The sequence below is a fragment of the Rhinatrema bivittatum genome, chromosome 11, assembly GCF_901001135.1.
Source record: "Rhinatrema bivittatum chromosome 11, aRhiBiv1.1, whole genome shotgun sequence".
NCBI classification, from domain to species: Eukaryota; Metazoa; Chordata; class Amphibia; order Gymnophiona; family Rhinatrematidae; genus Rhinatrema; species Rhinatrema bivittatum.
Window position 1 is genome coordinate 3,040,435 of NC_042625.1, and position 21,115 is coordinate 3,061,549.

Consider the following 21,115-nt stretch of genomic DNA (forward strand, 5'->3'; position numbering starts at 1 on the left):
CCACCCTCCAGTCTTCAGGTACAATGGATGATTTTAATGATAGGTTACAAATTTTAACTAATAGATCAGAAATTTCATTTTTGAGTTCCTTCAGAACCCTAGGATGCATACCATCTGGTCCAGGTGATTTGCTACTCTTTAGTTTGTCAATCTGGCCTACTACATCTTCCAGGTTCACAGTGATTTCGTTCAGTTCGTCTGTCATCACCCCTGAAAACCATCTCTGGAACTGGTATCTCCCCAACATCCTCATTAGTAAACACGGAGGCAAAGAATTCATTTAGTCTTTCTGCAATGGCCTTATCTTCCCTAAGAGCCCCTTTAACCCCTCTGTCATCTAATGGTCCAACCGACTTCCCTCACAGGTTTCTTGCTTTGGATATATTTTAAAAAGTTTTTATTATGAGTTTTTGCCTCTATGGCCAACTTAATTTCAAATTCTCTCTTCGCCTGTCTTATCAATGTTTTACACTTACTTTGACAATGCTTATGTTTTATCCTATTTTCTTCAGATGGATCCTTCTTCCAATTTTTGAACAGCCCTAACCTCTTCAGCATTTCCTCACAGGGGAGCTGTTCCATCCCCTTTATCATTTTGGTTGCCCTTCTTTGTACCTTCTCCATCGCAACTATATCTTTTTTGAGATGTGGCAACCAGAATTGTACACAGTATTCCAGGAGCAATATAGAGGCATTATGACATTTTCCATTTTTTTAACCATTCCCTTCCTAATAATTCCTAACATTCTATTTGCTTTTTTGACTGCTGCAGCACACTGAGCCAATGATTTTAAAGTATTATCCACTATGATGCCTAGATCTTTTTCATGGGTGGTAGCTCCTAATATGGAACCCAACATCGTTTAACTACAGCAAGGGTTATTTTTCCCTATATGCAACACCTTGACGCCTCATACAAAAAGAAAGGGAAATGTTCGGGGAGCAATGACAAGCTCACCCGTTCCCGACCCTTTCCAGAGACGAATCAAGGGCTTCTTCATGGGAGCTACCGCAACGCCAGAAGGACTAGTCGCTGGGGGGACACCGGAGCAGCAAACGCCTCTCCGGGTGACTCTCGATGTCACCCTGAGTCCTGGCGAGCCATCCAGGCCTATGCATCCAGCTCAGAGTGAATCAACCCAGGCTATGTTTGGAGTCCAGAGTGGATCACATCAAGCGCTGCTGGAGAGTAGCCGGGGAAGTCCCAGGACACAATCGGACGGAGAGTCCAGTTTACGATGTGGAGGATTCCAACATGAGCTGGAAGTGAGCTCCTCAGAAGGAGGGATTCAAGCCCAGACTGCTAGAACAACTGCAGGTAACATGCAGCAATCGGCAATCGAAAGGGAAGAGAGAAATCCAGTCAGAACCTTCGGCTGTGAGTATTAAGCTTGGGCAGCCCAAGGAAATTACTCTGGGGAATGTGTGGCATGCTTTAAAGGCTATCGAAGAAACTTTGAAATCACTTGCACAGATAACTACTGAAGTTAAAAGTCAAACAATAACTAACAAGAATTTAAAAGGAACTTTTAACCTTAAAATTCAAAACCACGAGGAAAGAATAATCAAAATGGAGTCCCTGCAACAAAATCTTATAAGATCTGAATTGGTAATTGAAAAAAGGTTGGAAAGGGTTGAAAATAACTTAAGAATCCTTTTTTTTTTTTTCAGAATAATTTTTATTGGCAGAAACACAACCAACCAGCCAAGTAAAGAACATAACATAACAAAGATCAATCCCACACAATGAGGGAACTACAACAAGAAGGCATATGACATTCCCAGATAGCAGTAAGCCTCCTAGGCCAGTAGATGCTCTCTGCCCTTATCTTATTTCTGATTTTACCACCCCTCCCCCCTCCTTCCCACCCTCGTACCCCACAACCATCCCACTCACACTTCAGTCACACCGGGCCACCCCCCCCCCCTTCCCAGCCCCTTTCCCCCAGAGACCATATTGTCAATCCAATCATTAGTATACCCACTGTCCCGCAGACCGGCCTGGACTGAGGCCGGCAACAATAAGACACATTGAGTCCAACAAGCCCCATACAGTTTGTCAGTCTTTCGATGGCCTTTCAAAAAATCCAAACGTTCCATCTGCAAAACCAAGGCCATACGCTGGAACCACTATACTGAAGTGGGGGCCGTCACGGGTTCCGCCCATCCAGACAGTATGGTGTGGCATGCCAGCATGGCTGCAATGCGTCCAAAGCGGTCTTTTGATCGGCTGACCTCGGCAGTGCAGGCTTGTGGGCTAGAGAGAAGAAACTTCCCTGTTATAGGCGGCGGCGCTCCAGTGCACGTAGAAATCACGCCCACCACCGTGGCCCAAAAAGAGTGGAGAGTAGGGCAAGAATACAGTCTATGCACCAAAGTGTCCTCCTCTTGGCCACATTTAATACAGAGAGGAGAATCAGTACTCCCCATCTTGAATCGTCGCACATCGTCACAGTATATCCGCTGAAGTATGCGAAACTGTACTTCGCGCAGTCCAATGTCCGGTAGCTGTCGGTGTACCGCTGCAAAACAGTTCACCAAATATTGCACGGTAATAGGTTCTCCAAAAGTAGCAGTCCATTTTACCGCCAGCACATCCAAGCGCGGGTTTAGACGCAACGATCTGCCAAGCGTAGCCCAACCCGTTATGGTATTGGCAAGGTTAGCCATGTCAAATATCTTGTTAGCATAGGAGCACTCCAAGCTCACCCTGTCCGATGTCCAGTGAAAGGAGGTCAAATAGTGCCTGGTTTGCAGATACGCAAAAAACTGATGAGTCGGTAGGCGATAAGTGTGAGCTAAAGTAGCAAAGTCCAACAGTGTATGAGTGTCAGTGTCATAGAAATGAAAGGCAAACATCGCTCCATTAGACGCCCACTTATGAAACAAAGCCCCACAGTCCCTTCCCGGCAGAAAGCCCACATTTCCAGTCAAGGGCAATAGTAGTGAAACCACCCCATCCAATCCCCGCTGCCCCCGTAACCACCGCCAGACCGCAATGCAAGGAGATAGCAAAACTCTAGGGTATGCAAGCCTACGACGCTCCACGGCGCTGGACTGGATAAGACTCAGGGGCGACCAAGGGGCAGCCATGCCAGAGATAAGCCCCTGTGCACAGAATTTATAGTCCCCCATAAGCCATTCCCCTATGAAGCACAGCTGGCATGCAGCGTTGCACAAACGAAAATCAGGCAGGCCACATCCCCCTTGATCCCGTGAATAAGTCATAGTCAGATAACTAAGACGGGCTTTCCGTCCCCTCCAAAGAAAGTGCTGAATGGCCGCATACAACCCTTTTAAGTCCTTATCCCGCAACCAACAGGGAACCATAGACAGGACATATAATATCTTAGGGGCAATGATCATTTTGATAAGAGCGCAGCGACCAAAAAGGGACAAGGGAAGCGAGGCCCAAGCCTCCAGCTGTGAGTGTATCCACTCCAAGAGGCTAGTAACATTCAACTCATACAAGTGCCTTAAATCCCTCGGAATCCAAATACCTAAATATTTCAGCCTATCTGGCGCCCATCGAAATGGAAAAGAGCCCACCCATGAAGATTGCAGCTGGGGATTCAAGGCCAACGCCTCCGACTTCCCAAAATTAATGCGTAGACCCGCCACCGCCCGAAATTGGTCAAAAAGATTAATAATGACGGGAACACTGGCTTGTGGCTTGCCAACGAAAAGCAAAATATCATCAGCAAAGAGAGCGGTACGAAGGGACTGTTGGCCCACACGCAATCCCCAAATCTGAGGCTCCTCCCTCAACCAAATGGCCAATGGTTCCAGAGCTAAAACAAAAAGCAAGGGAGAGAGGGGGCAACCCTGTCGAACTCCACAATGCAAATCAAACGGGGAGGACACTGCCCCATTCAATAAAATACTAGCACTGGGGTTGCTATAAAGAACCTCCGCCCACTGTACAAAAGCCCCCTCAAAGCCATACTGGCGCAGCACCCAAAAGAGAAAGTCCCAAGACAGTGAGTCGAAGGCCTTCTCCGCGTCGAGACTCAGAACAACCGCGTCAGCCCCAGCAGAATAACTAAGAGAAGCCATCAGGTGGCGCACATTCCGAACTCCTTGTCGACCCCAGACAAAACCAGTTTGATCGTCATGAACGAGTTTGGGAAGAAGAACACTAAGTCTGGCAGCCAGAATAGCCGCTAAGAGCTTGATATCTACATTTATCAAGGAGATGGGTCTATAGGACCCCACCTCCTCCGGGTCCTTACCTGGTTTGGGAAGAACAACTATAACAGAGTGATTGAGTGCAGGGGAGAGGGCCCTCTCCTCCAACAGTGCATTATAGAAAGCCACAAGTGGAGAAAGCAATTGGAATTTTAATATTTTATAAAACTCGGAGCCGAACCCATCCGATCCCGCAGCCTTGCCCAACTGGAGAGTGTGAATAACCCGATGCACCTCCTGGTCAGTAATGGGAGTATTAAGAGCATTCAACTGATCTAGAGTCACCCTCGGCCATTCGATCGGTTGGAACAGAGCCTCCCGAACCAGCGGATCGCTGCAGCGCTCCGCATACAATTGTCGGTAGTATTCGAGAAACCTAGCCTCAATATCCCCAGAGGACATTCGACGTACGCCCCGGCTGTCTTTAATACTGACAATGACCTTCCTCTGGCCCCTAGGACGAACCAAGTGGGCCAACAACCGACCGGCCCGATTGCCATATTTATAAATTTGGTATTGATAGTATTTGAGTGATTTGGACGCCCGTTGATGGAGCAAAGAATTTAGCGTGGCTCGCGCCTGGTCAACTTGACCCTTAGCGTCCGGGGTCATATCAACCACGTGACGCTGTTGTGCCGTTTTAAGGACCTGAGTAAGACGGACTATTTCAGCGTTCCGTTGACGGTTCGTCTTGACCACGTACGCAATGATTTCCCCGCGCATCACCGCTTTCCCGGCCTCCCACAAGGTAGCCGCGGTAATATCCGGGGTAGAATTATGCGTGACATACTCCTTCCAACACCTTTGTAAGTGCTCCCGAAACTTCTCATCATAGTACAAGTCAGGGCGCATACGCCATGAGAATGGGGGCCTCTCTCCCATATCACTCTGCAACAAGACAGACACTGGGGCATGATCAGAGATCGATCGTACACCTATGGACGCCTCCTCCACCCTGGCAAACCACTTATCGGACACCAGCAAGTAGTCCAAGCGGGAGTAAACCTGGTGTGGGTTAGAATAGAATGTAAAATCAAGTTCACCAGGGTGAAGAACCCGCCACACATCTAACAGCTGAAGTTCGTCGCACAAAAATTGAACTCCCAATGAGCGGCCACGGGCTTCAGCAGGTTTGGGCGGCTTTCGATCCAGGAGATTGTCCGCTACAACATTAAGGTCTCCCCCAACCACCAACACATGATCCAGAAACTCAGTGAGCAAGCCCGCCAGGGATGAAAAAAATTCTTGAGAAAAAACATTGGGCCCATAAACATTGCAAAAGGCTATCTTTTGGTGACCTAAAACCCCAGCTGCAATCACATAATGACCCTCTTTATCATGACAAGTTCTAGTGAGGCGAAAGGGCAGATGCTTATGGATAAGGATGGCCACTCCCCTCTTACGAGATGTGTAAGATGAATATATGCAGTGACCCACCCACTCCCGTTTGAGTTTAAGGTGTTCCGCATCATTCAAATGTGTTTCCTGAAGGAAAACGACTTGTGAATGCATGCGACTAAACATAGTTAATAACTTTTTCCGCTTAACTGGGGAGTGTATACCATCTACGTTCATGGTGGTAACTCTAACCTTCGCCATGGCGCGCTAATACCCGCACAAAATTTATGTGAGCCCAACAAGTGGGCTTTAGTAGCATACACCACCTCCCCCCATGGCCCCCCAGCCTAGACCACAAGGAGATATGAAAACCAACAAGAGAGTTGTAACACCCTGGTCCCTGGACCCATCCCCCCCAACCCCCTACCTCCCCACCCCTCCTATCCACCCCCCCACACAGTGTCTCACCCCGAACCCACATGCACACCCACACCCACACACCCCCACGCATACCCAGAACCGCTCAAGGAGGTACAGAGGTATCTCACCCGCCAACCTCTCCAGTGGGACAAGAATACCCCCCTCCGTCCCGCCCCCAGCCCCATGAAGCCCCCATCCAGCGTATTAAGTGAAACAAGTTCAATGCAACAGAACACACTCTCAAACACCAAGTCAATTGAAACAAGTCCATGAGCCAAGCCCCCAGCAAAAAGAATTGTAAGCCCTGCCGTGAAGTGAAATAAAAAGGAGGGAAACAAAAAGACTGGCGAACGGCTGAATAGAGCCAGTGATGAGAGTCACTCCAACTGTAAGAACCAGTCCATATTAACTTCAACCCCCCCCCCCCCTCCGCGGAGTGGGGGTCAGCCAGCACACAACCGCAGCGGTTGAAAAAAGGATGTAGCTTGAATCCTGTGTGATCCTTAGCCCGCTCATTTCCCTGCTGCCCCAGGTAGACTAGCAATAAATCCATCGGCTTCCTCCTTGGTGTTAAAAAAGAGAACTTTGTTATTATGATACACACGGAGTTTAGCAGGGTACAGCAATCCAAATTTTATGCCCCTCTTATAGAGCTCCGAGCAAGCTGGCGTCATCAGTTTCCTTTTCGCAGCAGTAGATGCTGAAAAGTCATTGAATAGTAAAATCCTGTGACTTATATTCCACAAGATCCTTTTGCTTGAAGGCTCGCAGCATTTTGGTCTTGTGATCCCAATTCAAGATCTTTGCCATCACCGGCCGGGGTCTGGGCGCCCCGTCCCGCAAGGGCCCGACCCGGTGGACCCGCTCACATTTCAGCTCCCCTGGAGGCAAGTCCAGGCCTATTTGGGCAGGGAGCCAGTTCTCAACCCAGTCCAGGAGCGCAGTATCCTTTACCGCCTCCGGAAGCCCCACAATCTTAAGATTATTGCGGCGCCCACGATCTTCCAAATCTTCTACCTTATCTAGCAGCTCTCTTTGTTGTGTGCGCAGCTCAGCCACGTGGTGCTCGGCCGCCGCCATCCGATCTCCATGATCGGAGAGAATTTGTTCCGCCTCATCAAGGCACTTAGACTGGCCCTCCACAGCCGCCTTGAGGTCCTCCATCGTGGATTGAATGCGAATCAGCCGGGCATCCAGAGCCGCAGTCACACTCTGGGAGATCTGCATCAGTGCATCTTCCGACACCGCTTCCAAAACTTTCGCGCCCGAGGGGGGGGGGGGGGAAGGGGCCGCCGCCATCTTGTAACAGCAAGGTCGTCGCACCGCAGCCTTGCGGAGGTTTCTCTGCCGCATCCCCCGCGCCTCCCACTCAGGTCAGGACCGCTGCAGCTCGTCCCAGGTAAGCTGGTGAAAAAATTTGGGGGCGTTCCACCGAGATTTTTGGGGGCTTTTTCGCCGAGGCAGGGAGCGGGACTTCGGAGCCCAAAAGCCGTGCTGCCGGCGCCTCTACGTCATCGCCGGAAGTCCCAACTTAAGAATCCTGAATTTGAGGATTATAAACTTTCTTGTGGTCAGAATGGTATCACCGATGGAACTTTTCAAAATATACATGAAAGAAGTTTTAAAAATTCCTGAAGCTACGCTACCAGTATGCATTACGGCATACTACCTACCCCGCCCGGGAACCTAGGCTGAAGGGGAGAGAAATATTCCATCTATGAACATTTCTGATTTATTGGAACTATCACTAGAATCAGAAATAAAAGAGAGAAAGGCAATGCTGATAACATTTGCATTTATATCTGATCAGAATTACATCTTGAAAATGTTTCTAAGGAATAGATCAGTCCCCTTTTATGGGGCTCAGATTTGGATATACTCTGACGTGGTAAAGTTAACTCAGCAACGTAGGAAGGAATTTCTTGGAATGAGAGAAAGGGTTCTTAATTTAGGGGCCCAATTTGTGTTAAAATACCCTAGTAAATGCTGCATTAGATTTCAAAATAATAATTATGTATTTTTTGAGCACGAGCAATTGAAGGTTTTTCTGATAGGAAACTCTCAGGATCCCGGAGATGGATTGACTCATTAGAATTAGGGAAGCTCACCTATCTTTTCCTGTTTAAATAAATGAAATACCTGTTTTCGCTCTGAATTCTATTGCCCCTATATTCTTATATTTAGGTGTACACTTTAGTTAAATATTTATTGATGTTGGAAGGTATATTATATAAGTTGCAATTATGTGACGGTATTATACTGTATTTCATTCAGAAATGTACTTTCTGTAAAATTCTCTGAAATTTTGAAAATAATAAAAAAAACCCGCAAAAACAAAAACATTAGCTTTATGGTCACTTTATTCTGTATTTGGTGAGGGTCTGTCTGTGTTCTGCATGTGTGACCCAGCTAAGGGTGTTCTGCGAGTTTATAGTTTCTTGGTAGGGATCTATAGCAGCTTGGCTTGTTCTGTTTTCCTAACAGGAGGTGTAATGGTGTTTAGGGCCTGGTGTAATTTTTGCAGTGCTGCCTTTTCATAGGTAGGGTTGTTACTGTTTGAGTTCCATAATGCAGGTGTAACTTTGTGCACATTAGTTTGTGTACATTATTTCAGATCCTGGAAGTCTAATAAGTGCTATATTTTTGTTTTGCACAGAATGCAGAGTGGCTTTTTTGGGTTTCCATTCCAGTTTCTGTTTCCATATTTGTAATCTGTGGTCTTTCTGTACTTGGTGAAGGTTGATTCTTTGTGTATGACCAAGGTGAAGCATTTTACTAGCATGTAGGCAATTTGTATCAATATTATTTGTTGTGTTTTCTCAATAGAACATGCATTGGTGGTAAATTTTTTTTTTCATAAGGTGGTCTATTGCACCTGGTAGGAGAACGTGTTTATGTGGCTGTTATTGAGATGTCACCAGAAATATCTTTTTTTTGTATGGTAAATTGAACGGGGAATGTCCTAGTTTTGCTCTGCACCCATTGTTGGGGGTCGAGGGGGGTTTCTGTGGAATGCAGAGTGTTTGTTTACATTTAGCCTGGTGATGGTCACATGTTCAGTGTGTCACGCATGTGAGAACCATCTGTGAGGTGTGCCCCGACCGAAAAAAGGTTGAGAACCACTGCTCTAGAAGATGACTTCTTGAAGGAGGATAATTTGACCAATCGATCTAAGTGGAAGGATGAGACTATCTTAGGCAGGAACGAGGGAACTGCGGATCAAAATCCCATCCTCCGAAAATGTGAGAAAGGGTTCTCTTCACGACAAGGCAATGGAAATGCTGTGGATTGAGCAAATTGCCACCAGAAAAAACTGCCTTACGAGTCAGATTCTTCAAAGCACTTCCCCAATGGGCTCAAAAGGACTAATACAGAGAGCCTTCAATACCAAATGAAGATTCCATGGAGAACCCAATTTCCTATCAGGAGGCTGCAGTTGCTTCATCCCTCTCAGGAAAAGAACAGATGTGAAGCTAAGGGCTGCCTTTGTACCTGTTCTCTATAGCATGAAAGTGTTGCCACTTGAAGTAGAAGAATTCAAAGCAAGCCCTTTCCGCAAACATTTTTGCAGAAAAGGAACAAATCATTGACACGGAGGCCTGAAAAGGGGAGACACCCATTTTCAGAAACCACACCTCAAAGGCTTTCCAAACCCAGACATAAGCAAGAGAAGAGGAATTCTTCCTTACCCACAATAATGTAGTAATTACTTCCTCCAAGTAACCCTTTTGACTCAATCTCATCCTGTCAAGAGCCATGCTGTAAGAAAAAGCCTGCTCCAAACAAATCGGACCTTGATGTGAATGAACCTCAGGAGTTGTCTACTCAGTCTCACCAAATCTGCAAACCAAGGCCATCTTGGCTACTCTGGGGCTACAAGGACCATGATTCAATGATGCCTCTCCATTCTGTGAATTACTCTGCCTATCAGTGGCCACGGCGGAAACATACAAAAGACAACTCTGCCACATTCGGGACAGAGCGTCCAAACCTGGTTTTCTTTTGGCTTCAAATTACTAAATTTTCAGCTCAGAGGAAAAAAACAAACCAAAACAGAAACCAATACTTTCCTGCCAAAGTCTTCTCAAGCTTCTGATCCCAAGGAGAGGAGAGAGAAGGAGGGGGGACAAAGGGAGCCAGCACTACTGACTTTCAGAATCCCCCTAATATTTGGGAGTAAGCCAAGCCAAGAGTCATCAACACCCCTGCTTGTCCCTTCTCTACCAGAGGGATGGCCCCCAGGGGCATAAACTCAGAGAAATTTGGTTCACCAGCACCATCCGAATGCAGAATCTTGCACTTTTTACCATCTGCTGGAGATAAAGAAATAATATCTGACCTCAGGTAGCATAGTGCCTTATGTAGGTGGTTACAGTAAATCTTTTCTTCTCTGCCTCCATCTGCTTGTAGAGGAGAAACATTCATCCATCTGGACTGGTCTGGTAAATAAGGAATTGTTTTTTTGAGGAGATAAAGGTTAAACAAAAATTAAAGTAAGAAAGGGGGAAAAAAAGATAAGGGAGGAGCTGAAAGCCTCCTTTTGTAATACCAAAAGAAAAAAAGACTGAAGAGACTCATGGTAGCTGTGCAAAAATGGCCACACATGCTTAGAAAACTCTGGATTGTCTGAACTCAGAGAGCTTTGCCCATCACCATGCCATTGGATGCCGCCACCTACTTGTGTGGCTGATCATGTCCTGTTTGTCCATGCAGAAAGGGCTGCATCAGGGGTGGGAGAGGTGAGCAGAAGAAAGCAAGAAAGTGCTTGGGGGTGATGAAAGGAGAATGAGATCTGAAATATGGAGGGAGTGAAGGAGAAATGAATTACATCTGGGTGGGAAGGAGGAGTGAATTGCATCTTGGTGGGAGGAGCAGAACGAATCTGTTTCTTGGGTGGGCCATGTACATTTCTCAGGAAACAAACATACTCTCCATATATTCTGTGTCCTCTCTCCAAAAAATCATTGGGGGATAGGGGCAGGAGTATATGGCAAATGATTGTCACCTCTGGCAAGTAAGTCCTGGATGAATTTTCATATTCATTTAAAATAAATACTGGCATCTACTTGTCTAGCCATTGATAACTTGTTTAAAAACTTTCCTGCATCCACACAGTATAAAAGTTGTATAGATTAATGGTACAACATGGTAAGAGACAAATGCGATATAGCCTCTCTAGCTTCCTTCATGTTTGTTCACATAGACTGTACTCTGCATATCGTGCACCAGTGACTTAACTACTCACCAAATCTTCACCATGCAAGTAAACAGCATCACTTGCCAGTGGCAACATTAACTAATCACCAGCTATAAAAACTAAGAAGTTGATATTCGGCTCCACTTTTCCATCTGTTTATCTAGCTAAACAATTAGTTGGATAAATAAGGTAAGGCAGGTCGCAAAGTCAGCTCTAGGTCAAATGACACCCTGGACTATAAGTAGGCCCCCATACACATAGCATTCTTAGGTAATCTAGTGGTTCCCCCTTTCCTAAAAGAGGAGGCTCTGGTAGTCTAGTGATGGCCCAGAGTGCCACCTAGCTCTGGACCGGTGGATGCCCTTTTCCAAAATGTCATTGAGTGGTCTTTGCCCCATCACATGATAAGAGCAAAGACTGGTCGATGCCATTTTGGAAAAAGACGTCGACTGGCCCAGAGCTAGCAGTTGCTATAGGCCATCACTAGACTACCAAGGAGTCTTCTTTTAGGCAAGAGAGGGCACCAGGGGTGGGAGGGGATCAGCTGCGTCCATGTCAAGACTTTCTTTGGCTGCAGCAGGATGGGATCTGCTGCAGTCATGCTGGGACTCTGACTGCGGTGGGATGGGTGATATTGACAGTGCCCATGGGGCCCCAGATTTGACCTACCCAAACACTGGTTCTGATGGGGCGTTCCTGGGTGGAGATACTTAATCAGCTAACTTAGCCAGATAAGTGTTGATTTCAGCCGTATCTGGCTTAGTTAGCCAGATAAGTCAATAGTACAACTAATTGGCTGTCCTATATTTAGCCAAACCTATCCGGCTAACTATAACATAGCTGAGAATCGATATTTAGTCCCGACTAAGGGTCTACGTACTCTTCTGCAAAAGGCAGGCTTGACTGGGAAACAGGTAATCCTTACATATTGGATGGAAGAAACAGCGCCTTCTTTTTGGGTGTGGCACAGTCATTTTCACAGACTGATGCAGATGGAGAATTTGTCTTCTAGGAGTTCGCCCAGACGCCGAACTTTCTTTCTACAACCCTGGGAACCATACTTGCAATCCTTGCCTCACAGAACGATAAGTTTAGTACTTAATAATTAAGCATTTACGTTATGGCCATACCCAGTTATTTGAACTCGATCTCTGAAGGGTGGGGTGAGAGGGTGGGGGTTTCCGGGGGGAGGGATGTCATGGGGGCTGGGGTGTAGCAACTGTTATATTAAGCTTGAATATGCATCTTGATCCAGGGGACGCAAAGGAGCAATGCCCCCCTGGATCTAGGATCGCCCCCCCCTGAATGCTGGATGTTGCCTTTGGGGGAAGGGGGGGTGGGGGTTAACACACTTGTACAAAAGGTGATAACATGACGGTTGATATGTATTTTCCAAGCCTTTTGTTAATATGTGAACCGGTATGATGTCCCCACTAATACCGGTATATAAAAGTTTCTAAATAAATAAATAAATAAATAAATAAATAAAAAAAATATATTGGTGCTATTACTGTCTATGATGCTTTCCTTCTTTACCAGTTCTGTGCTGTCTTTCAGCGTTGTGATTTGTAAGCTGTTTCCTACATGTATCACTTAATAAAAACAGATAAAATATAACATAGCTGAGAATATTAAATAGCATGGCTGACTAACTTGCTTATCCTGGTAGTGGCTGAATATTTTAAGAGTTTTTACACTTGCTATACCTGAGCATCCCGAAGCATGGCTGGCAAGCCTGTGTCTTCCATATAGCCCTGCCCTCCGAAGCATTCCAGCCCTTCTGAGACAATGGAAATTGCCTGTCAAACATAAAGCATTACATTTCATACAGCCAGACCAAGTCCTGAAGACACAACAGTAATGGCGCATTTACTTAAAGATACCACTGGGTAACGGACATAAAATGTGTGGCAAGTAGAAAGGGATTTGCTCTCTAAGATTTCCAGAAAAGGGATTACTGATAGTCATCTTCATCTTCAAATTTTAAAACATGTCAATGGTTCAGAACAAGGTTTACAAATATTAATCCATCCCACCCCTCAGACAAAGTTAGGTACTCTCAAGCATTCAAACATAAGCTGAAAACCTTTACATGGTACAAAATTAAACATGTAGAAAACAGGTATTTTATCTCATAGCTTAGAGATCTGTTCTAAACCATTTCAAAGTCCAAATTAAGCATTTATTTATTTATTTTAACATTTTTATATACCAGTATCCGTTTACACATCGTACCGGTTTACATGTAACAAATAAGGACAAGCCAAAAAGAGGCATATCTTTTACATGGAACAGAGAACAGTTAATAATATAAGTTAATAAAATAACAGGTGAACATTAACAGAAACTTTGGTTAAGGAATTAAACAAGGAAGATCATAAATAAACAATGAACAATTAACATGAGATCTAAGAGCAAGGGCATTTGAAGAACCTTTAATGCAGAGCTTTCCAAACTGTGTGTCGGGACACGTTAGTGTGTCGCCTGCAGTGTGCAGGTGTGTTGCGCAAGCCCGGTCAACTCTGATGCGAGTTTGGGCTTTTTTTTTTCTAGAGATTCACTTTTTTTTTTTTTCAGTTTATGGGTTGCTTATTATTGGGTGATTTTTGCTGTCAATCGTGTTTTTTTGGGGGGCTTGGTGGGTGGAACGAGCCCAGCCATCCTTGCATTGGCTGCTGCTGCCGATGAGGCCTGGCCATGAGGAGTACTGACTGCAAGCAGCAGTGTCTGGTGATCATGGAAGGGAGTGAAGCACTTAACTGGCAACAATCAAAAAGACGAGGTACATGAGTGTGGGGGCCAGACATGTGCTGGGGGGAGAGAGATGAGTGGGGGGCAAACGTGCTGGGGGGACAGACATGTGCTTGAGGGGGAGAGATATGAGTGTGTGGGGGCCAGACATGTGCTGGGGGGAGGAGAGAGATGAGTGTGTGGGGGACAGACAATTTGTTTTATTATTGTTTCTCATAAATTATAACAATAACATGAATCTTGGAATATATATTTTTAATATAAATTATAGGTTTTCATGAGATAGGTTGTGTCGTGAAACATTTTATTTATGTATATATTTAAGGAAACATACATAAATTGTCGAAATATGTTTCGTTCGTTTAACCTTTAACCTCTGGTTTACTAGTAGACTGAATTACTGTGTCCCGAAATTATGTTTGTCTAAAAAGTGTGTCACCAACATGAAAAGTTTGGAAAGCTCTGCTTTAATGAAACAATCAAGTCACAGAACTCATCTACAGTCAGTACCCCAAGATGGTCTATGTTTTGCATAAAACAGCTTAGGAGGGACAACACAATCAACAAAATTCTATTCTTACAGTATTAAAAAGCAAATAAAAGTCATTCAGAAAATAGATCATCCAAAAATAGCTACCAACAGCAAACAAAACCAATATGAAATAAAGGTTGAAATACGTACCATTCAAGTATAAAGGCTTCATATTAGAAACAGTGACTTCAAGCAAAGGAGGGTCAAAGTATGAGCATTCTTATAAAAATATTTATCAAAAAAGCACTAAAAATAACATCAACCAATGAAACAGGTAACTTTTCATTTCATTGAAAACAAAGAGCCAAAGAGCAACAGTGTAAAGGGACCAATCAATTCAATTTATTTATTATTTATTTTGAATTTTTATATACCGATATTCCTATAAAGGATATAGATCACACCGGTTTACAAAGAACTTAACTTTCGCTAGGAGGCGATACAATAAACAGTGCATATAAACCATTGAACATTTTAGAAACAATTGGAATTAAGGAACAGCAGCAAGCCTAGAGCCACAATAAATAAATTGTGAGTCAATCATAAATAAAATAAATAAATAAGATAAAAATAATAATAATAATAATAATAAAATGAATAGTTAAAGTCTTGTATTCATGTTTTAGGATCTGCATCTAGGAGAACCAAGGTTTTCAGGGAAAGTTTGATTAAACAGCCAAGTTTTTAAGTCCTTCTTGAAGGTCAGGAGACACTGTTCTTGACGGAGGTCAGGTGGGAGAGTGTTCCAAAGCGTCGGCCCAGAAGTAGATAATGCTCTTTTGCTTAGTAATGATTTAGTAGGGGGAACATGTAGAGAGCCCAAATAAGCTCTTCTGATAGGTCTTTCAGAGGAATGAGCACGGAATTGATGGCATAGATTGAGAGGGGCAGTTTTATGAATATCTTTATGTATCATCATAAGTATTTTGAACGAAATCCTAGCTTTGATAGGTAACCAGTGTAGGGACTGCAGTATGGGAGAGATATGATCTCTTTTATTTGAATTAGTAAGTAGTCTCGCTGCGGTATTCTGTACCATCTGTAGAGGTTTTATTGTTAATGCAGGGAGCCCAAACAAGAGGGAATTACAATAATCTAATTTGGTAAGGATTAAGGACTGTAGCACTAGTCGGAAGTCTCGAAAGTGAAGGAGAGGTTTAAGTTTTTTTAATACTTGTAATTTAAAAAAACATTCTTTTGAGGTTTTTTTAAAAGGTTCAATAAAAGGATAGGCACAATAGCATGAAAAGACAGGTGATCTTGACCAGCCAATTAAAATGTACCAGGGCAAAAGAGTAGGGGATTAAAAAACTGCAATGTAAATAAGAAAAATTGAAATAGAAATAAAGTGGGAGAAAAGGGGGAATTGCAAGTAGATGGAAAGCAGAGTTGCTTAACTGTAACAGGTGTTCTCACAGGACAGCAGGATGTTAGTCCTCATATATGGGTGACATAGGATGGAGCCCAATCATGGAACACTTTTGTCAAAATTTCCAGAACTTTGACTGGCACCTACTGGGCATGCCCAGCTTGGCATCAACCCTGCAGCCAGCAGGGGTTCCCCTTCAGTCTAGTCTTATAGTAAAAGTACATGCGAAAAATAAAATAATAAATCATAAGCGAACCCAACTCCGCAGGGTGGTGGGCGGGTTTCGTGAGGACTAACATCCTGCTGTCCTGTGAGAATACCTGTTACAGGTAAGCAACTCTGCTTTCTCACAGGACAAACAGGATATTAGTCCTCACATATGGGCGAGTGCAGAGCTGAGGATGCCCGAGCAATGCACCAAATGTACCCAAAGACGTGCAACAGGCACAACAACTGGGGTGGAATTTGGTAGAGGGCATCCTGAACCCTAACGGGCAGGCAGAAGGGTGTTGGTACCTCAGGTCGCAAATAAGTTGCGTAGCACAGACTGGCTGAAGATGGAATCTTGTCTGCCAGTCTTGTCTAAACAATAATGGGTTGCGAAGGTGTGGAGAGAGCTCCAGGTAGCAGCCTTACAGATGGCAGCAAGCGGCACTGAGCGTAGGTGCGCTACTGATGTTGCCATGGCCCTGATAGAATGTGCTTTAACACAGTCTTGAAGCGGAATGCTTGCCTGTTGGTAACAAAAGGAAATACAGTCTGCTAACCAGGAGGAGAGAGTCTGCTTACCCACAGGATTGCCCAATTTGATGGGATTGAAGTAAACATTTGAGTGCATTTCCTGTGGGCAGCTGTACGGCCTAGATAAAATGCTAGAGCACGTTTACAGTCAAGGGTATGCAGAGTCCGTTCTCCTGGGTTTGAGTGGGGCCTGGGAAAGAAAGTGGGTAGTATAAAGGATTGAGTGATATGAGTGACAGGGTGAGTGCGGAGTACTACCCTGTCACGCAGAAGTTTAGTGTAAGGCGGGTAGGCGACTAAGGCCTGTAAACTCACTAACTCTGCAAGCCGATGTGACCGCTAAAAGAAAAATCACTTTCCAAGTGAGATAGTGGAGATGACAGGATTGGAGAGGCTCAAACGACGGTTTCATGAGCCTTCCCAAAACCATGTTGAGGTCCCAAGAAGGGGCCAGGGGGCGCAGTGGAGGTTTAAGGTGAAGCAAGCCCTTCAAAAAGCGTGTGACAAGAGGTTGTACTGAAATGGGTACACCCCCCACACCTTTATGGAAGGCGGCTACCGCACTGACATGTACCCTGATAGACGAAGTTTTGAGGCCTGACTGACAGATGCCAGAGATAGTCCAGAAACGTCGGTGAAGGACAAGTGAAGGGATCGATGGACATGGAAGTACACCATCCCGTAAACCTGTTCCATTTATAACGATAAGACTGCCTTGTGGAAGGCTTTCATGAAGCCACTAGGACATGGGAAACCGGCTCTGAAAGGTTAAAAGGTTGAAGGATTAACCTTTCAACATCCATGCAGTCAGAGAGAGGGCCTGGAGGTTGGGGTGATGAAGGCAGCTGTTGTTCTGAGTGATCAGAAGTGGGTCCTTCCCCAGAAGAATGTGCCGGTGTATTGATAGGTCGTGGAGAATTGGAAACCAGACCTGGCATGGCCAATGAGGGGCTATGAGAATCATTAGTCTCTTGTCCCTTCGCAGCTTCACAGGAGTCTTTGTAATGAGTGGAAGTGGAGGGTACGCATAAAGGAGACCTCTAGCTCACGAGAGGGAGAAAGCATCTCTGGGCTGGCGGTGTTGGCTGCGAGTGAGAGAGCAGAGGTTCCCTACTTTGCGGTTGTGAATTGATGCAAAGTGGTCTACTTGAGGGTATCCCCAATGTTGGAATATTGAGTCTGCTACAGTGGGGTTGAGGGACCACTCGTGCAGTTGAAAAGTGCGACTCAGCTTGTCTGCCAACACATTATCCACTCCAGGCAAGTAGGTGGCCCTGAGGTACATCGAGTGGGAAAGGGCCTCCGCCCATATCTGTGCAGCTTCCTGACACAGGAGGTAGGAGCCCGTTCCCCCCCATGCTTGTTGATGTACCACATGGCCACCTGGTTGTCGGTTTGAATCAGGATGACCTGGTTGGAGAGGTGATCCTGAAAAGCCCTGAGAGCATATCTGATTGTACGAAGCTCCAGGAAATTTATCTGGTGTTTGGCTTCCTCGGGAGACCAGATGCCATGAGTTTGAAGGTGTGCGACGTGAGCACCCCAGCCAAGGTTGGAGGCATCTGTTAAGGTTATTTGAGGTTCTGGAATCTGAAATGGAAGGCCCTGTACCAGATTGGATTGGTTTGCCCACCAAGCTAGGAATAGACAGAGCTGTTTGGTGATGCGGATTGTGGAGGACATTGGCTGAGAACACTGTGATCTTAGCGTCCACTGCATTACTCTCATGGCAAGGCGAGCCATGGGAGTGACATGCACTGTGGAGGCCATATGACCTAATACTATCAGGAAATGATGTGCAGTTGAATGTTGTCGAAACTGCAGTCGAAAGGCCAGAGAAGCTAGAGTGAGAGCTCAATCCTGAGGTAGGAAAGCTTTCACTCTTAGTGTCCAAGTCGGCCCCTATGAATGATAGAGTTTGTGAAGGAACTAGCCTGGATTTTTGATAGTTTATGAGAAACCCTAGGGAGCTCAGGGAATGCAAAGTGAGGCAAAGGGATGTCAGTGCACTTTGCCGAGTGGGAGCCCTGATCAACCAATCGTCCAGCTAGGGGTTCTTAACTGGTTTCGTTATTGATTTATATTATGTTTTGTTCTTAAATAGTTCTTAAATGATTATTATTATGTCCACATTAATTTCATATTGTCTGTAAAGCCTGTTGCTAATTTATTGTTTATTGTAAACCAAGGTGATGTTTTACACGTGCCGCGGTATATAAAAAAATCACTAAATAAATAAATAAATAAATAAATAAATAAATAAATAAATAAATAAATAGGGGTAGTCTACGTCGTGCCAGCACCGGGAATCCGCTGCTAACCGACCAGCCTCGATGACTCCATGGGTGTCAACTCCCTCTGTTCCCTCTCAAGAAAAACACTGGGGTGAACATAGAGAAAAACATCGACACCGTCATCGTAAAGCTCAGGACATCGATACTGGTAAACCCTCGACATCGACGTCGTCTGAGCCTCCGACAAAGATTCCCCGTACAGATTCCCCGTACAAATTTCCTGGATACTTTGACTCCTGAGATAGGCAGCTACACCACGAGGCATTTGGTGAAAACACATGGGGCAGATGCTAGGCCAAAAGGTAACACTTGATATTGGAAGTGTTTTGGGCCTACTAGGAATCGCAGGAATCTGCGATGTGACGGAGCAATTGAAATGTGCATGTAGGCATCCTGAAGGTCTAGAGAGCAGAGCCAGTCTCCCCTTTGAAGAAGGGGAAGTAGAGAAACCAAGGTCACCATCTTGAACTTTTCTCTTTGTAGGAATTTGTTTAGAATGCGAAGATCCAATATTGGCTTTTTTGGTATTAGGAAATACCTGGAATAGAACCCTTGCCCCTGTTCTGAGAGGGGCACTGGATCTATTGCTCGGGATTGGAGGAGGAGGGAAACCTCCTGCTCCAAGAGTGGTGAATGGTCGGATGCTCCCCACATCAGCCGAGGCGGGGAATCTGGTGTAACAGAGAGAACACCGAGGTGGTAACCTTTGGATATTATTGCCAGTACCCACTGATCTGTGGTGACTGTGTGCCATAGGTTGGAGAAGTGGCACAACTGGCCGCCGACTGGAATGGTTGGAAGTGGAAGCTGAGTACTGCTCTCTAGAAAGGAGTCAAAAACCTGCCGCTGGACTTGGTTGAGTGGCTGGCTGTGACTTCTGCCCTCTAGGCTGCCTGGATTGGCCTTTTTGGTAAGGCTTAGAAGGCCTACCCCTGGATGCTGGGGGGGGGGGGGGGTAGTATCTTCTCTGCCGGAAGAATTGCCTCTTAAAATCCCTTTTAAAAGATCTTTTGGATGAAGAAGAGGGATCAGAAGGCAGTAAAGAGAGCTGGCGCAGAGTCTCTTGGTGGTCCTTGAGCTGTGCCACTGCTTCTTGAATCTTTTCAACGAAAAGATTATCCCCCACACAGGGCAGGTCAGCCAATCTGTCTTATACCTCTGGTCTGAGGTCTGAAGATTTCAGCCAGGCCCATCTCGTTGCACTGATACCGGCTGCTGACACCCTGGAAGCGGTGTCAAAGATGTCATATGCTGATCGTACTTCATGCTTGCCGGCATCTAATCCTTTTTGTGCTAGGGCATGAAGCTAGTCCTGGAACTGCAGAGGTAAGGCTTCAGCAAAGTCTTGAATCTTTGTGAACAAGGCCCTATTATATTGGGTCATGTAGAGTTGGTAGGATGCAATGTGAGAGATGAGCATTGATCCATGGAATACCAGTCTTCCAAATGAATCCAGGAACTTCTTATCTTTCCCTGGGGGAATGGATGATTGAGGTTTGGAGCGTCTGGCCCTCTTTTGGGCGGACTCTACAACCACCAAGTGATGATCCAACTGAGTTCTTTGAAAGCCGGGGCTGACTGAACTAAGTAGGTGGCATCTGCTTTTCGATTGACAGGTGCTGCCGAGCCAGGGTGCTCCCAGTTTCTCTTCAAAAGGTCCAAAAGGATGTTATGAATAGGAATGGACATGATCTCTTTTGGAGCATCAAGAAATTGTAGAAGCTCTAGAGTCTGGTGTCTAGAGTGTTCTTCTGTCTGAAGCTGGAATGGGACTGTTTCAGACATCTCCTTTACAAAATTAATAAAGGACAGGTCCTCTGGAGGAGAACGCTTCCTTTCATCAGGAGGGGAGGGCTGTGAAGGTAAATCATCAGAATCGGTGAAGGTGGAGTCGCGGATCCTGGCACCTGTCCAGGTGGGGAACGCCCGGTGATCCAGAGACAGAAGAGGACAAAGCCTTTTCTGTACGGGGCTTCTTTGTCGGAGGCTCAGACGACGTCGATGTCGAGGGTTTACCAGTATCGATGTCCTGAGCTTTACGATGACGGTGTCGATGTTTTTCTCTATGTTCACCCCAGTGTTTTTCTTGAGAGGGAACAGAGGGAGTTGACACCCATGGAGTCATCGAGGCTGGTCGGTTAGCAGCAGATTCCCGGTGCTGGCACGACGTAGACGGCACTGGTTCAGACGACACCGAAGCTATCGATGGCGTCAGGGTTTTTGGCCAAAAGAGAAGACCCATCTTATCGAGCCGAGCCTTGCAACCTTTTGGTGTCATTTGGGCA

General features: G+C 45.5%; 1 protein-coding gene across 4 annotated transcripts in view; it reads right to left on the reverse strand.

Moving 5' to 3' along the window:
* Positions 1–21,115, reverse strand: part of LOC115100538 (acyl-CoA dehydrogenase family member 11-like) — a 358,748-nt gene that overhangs the window by 71,590 nt on the left and 266,043 nt on the right. For all 4 annotated transcript variants that reach the window (XM_029619049.1, XM_029619048.1, XM_029619045.1 and 1 more), the window contains one exon: positions 12,850–12,942. In XM_029619049.1, the coding sequence (XP_029474909.1) occupies positions 12,850–12,942 (93 nt within the window). The remainder of the gene's footprint in view (positions 1–12,849; positions 12,943–21,115) is intronic.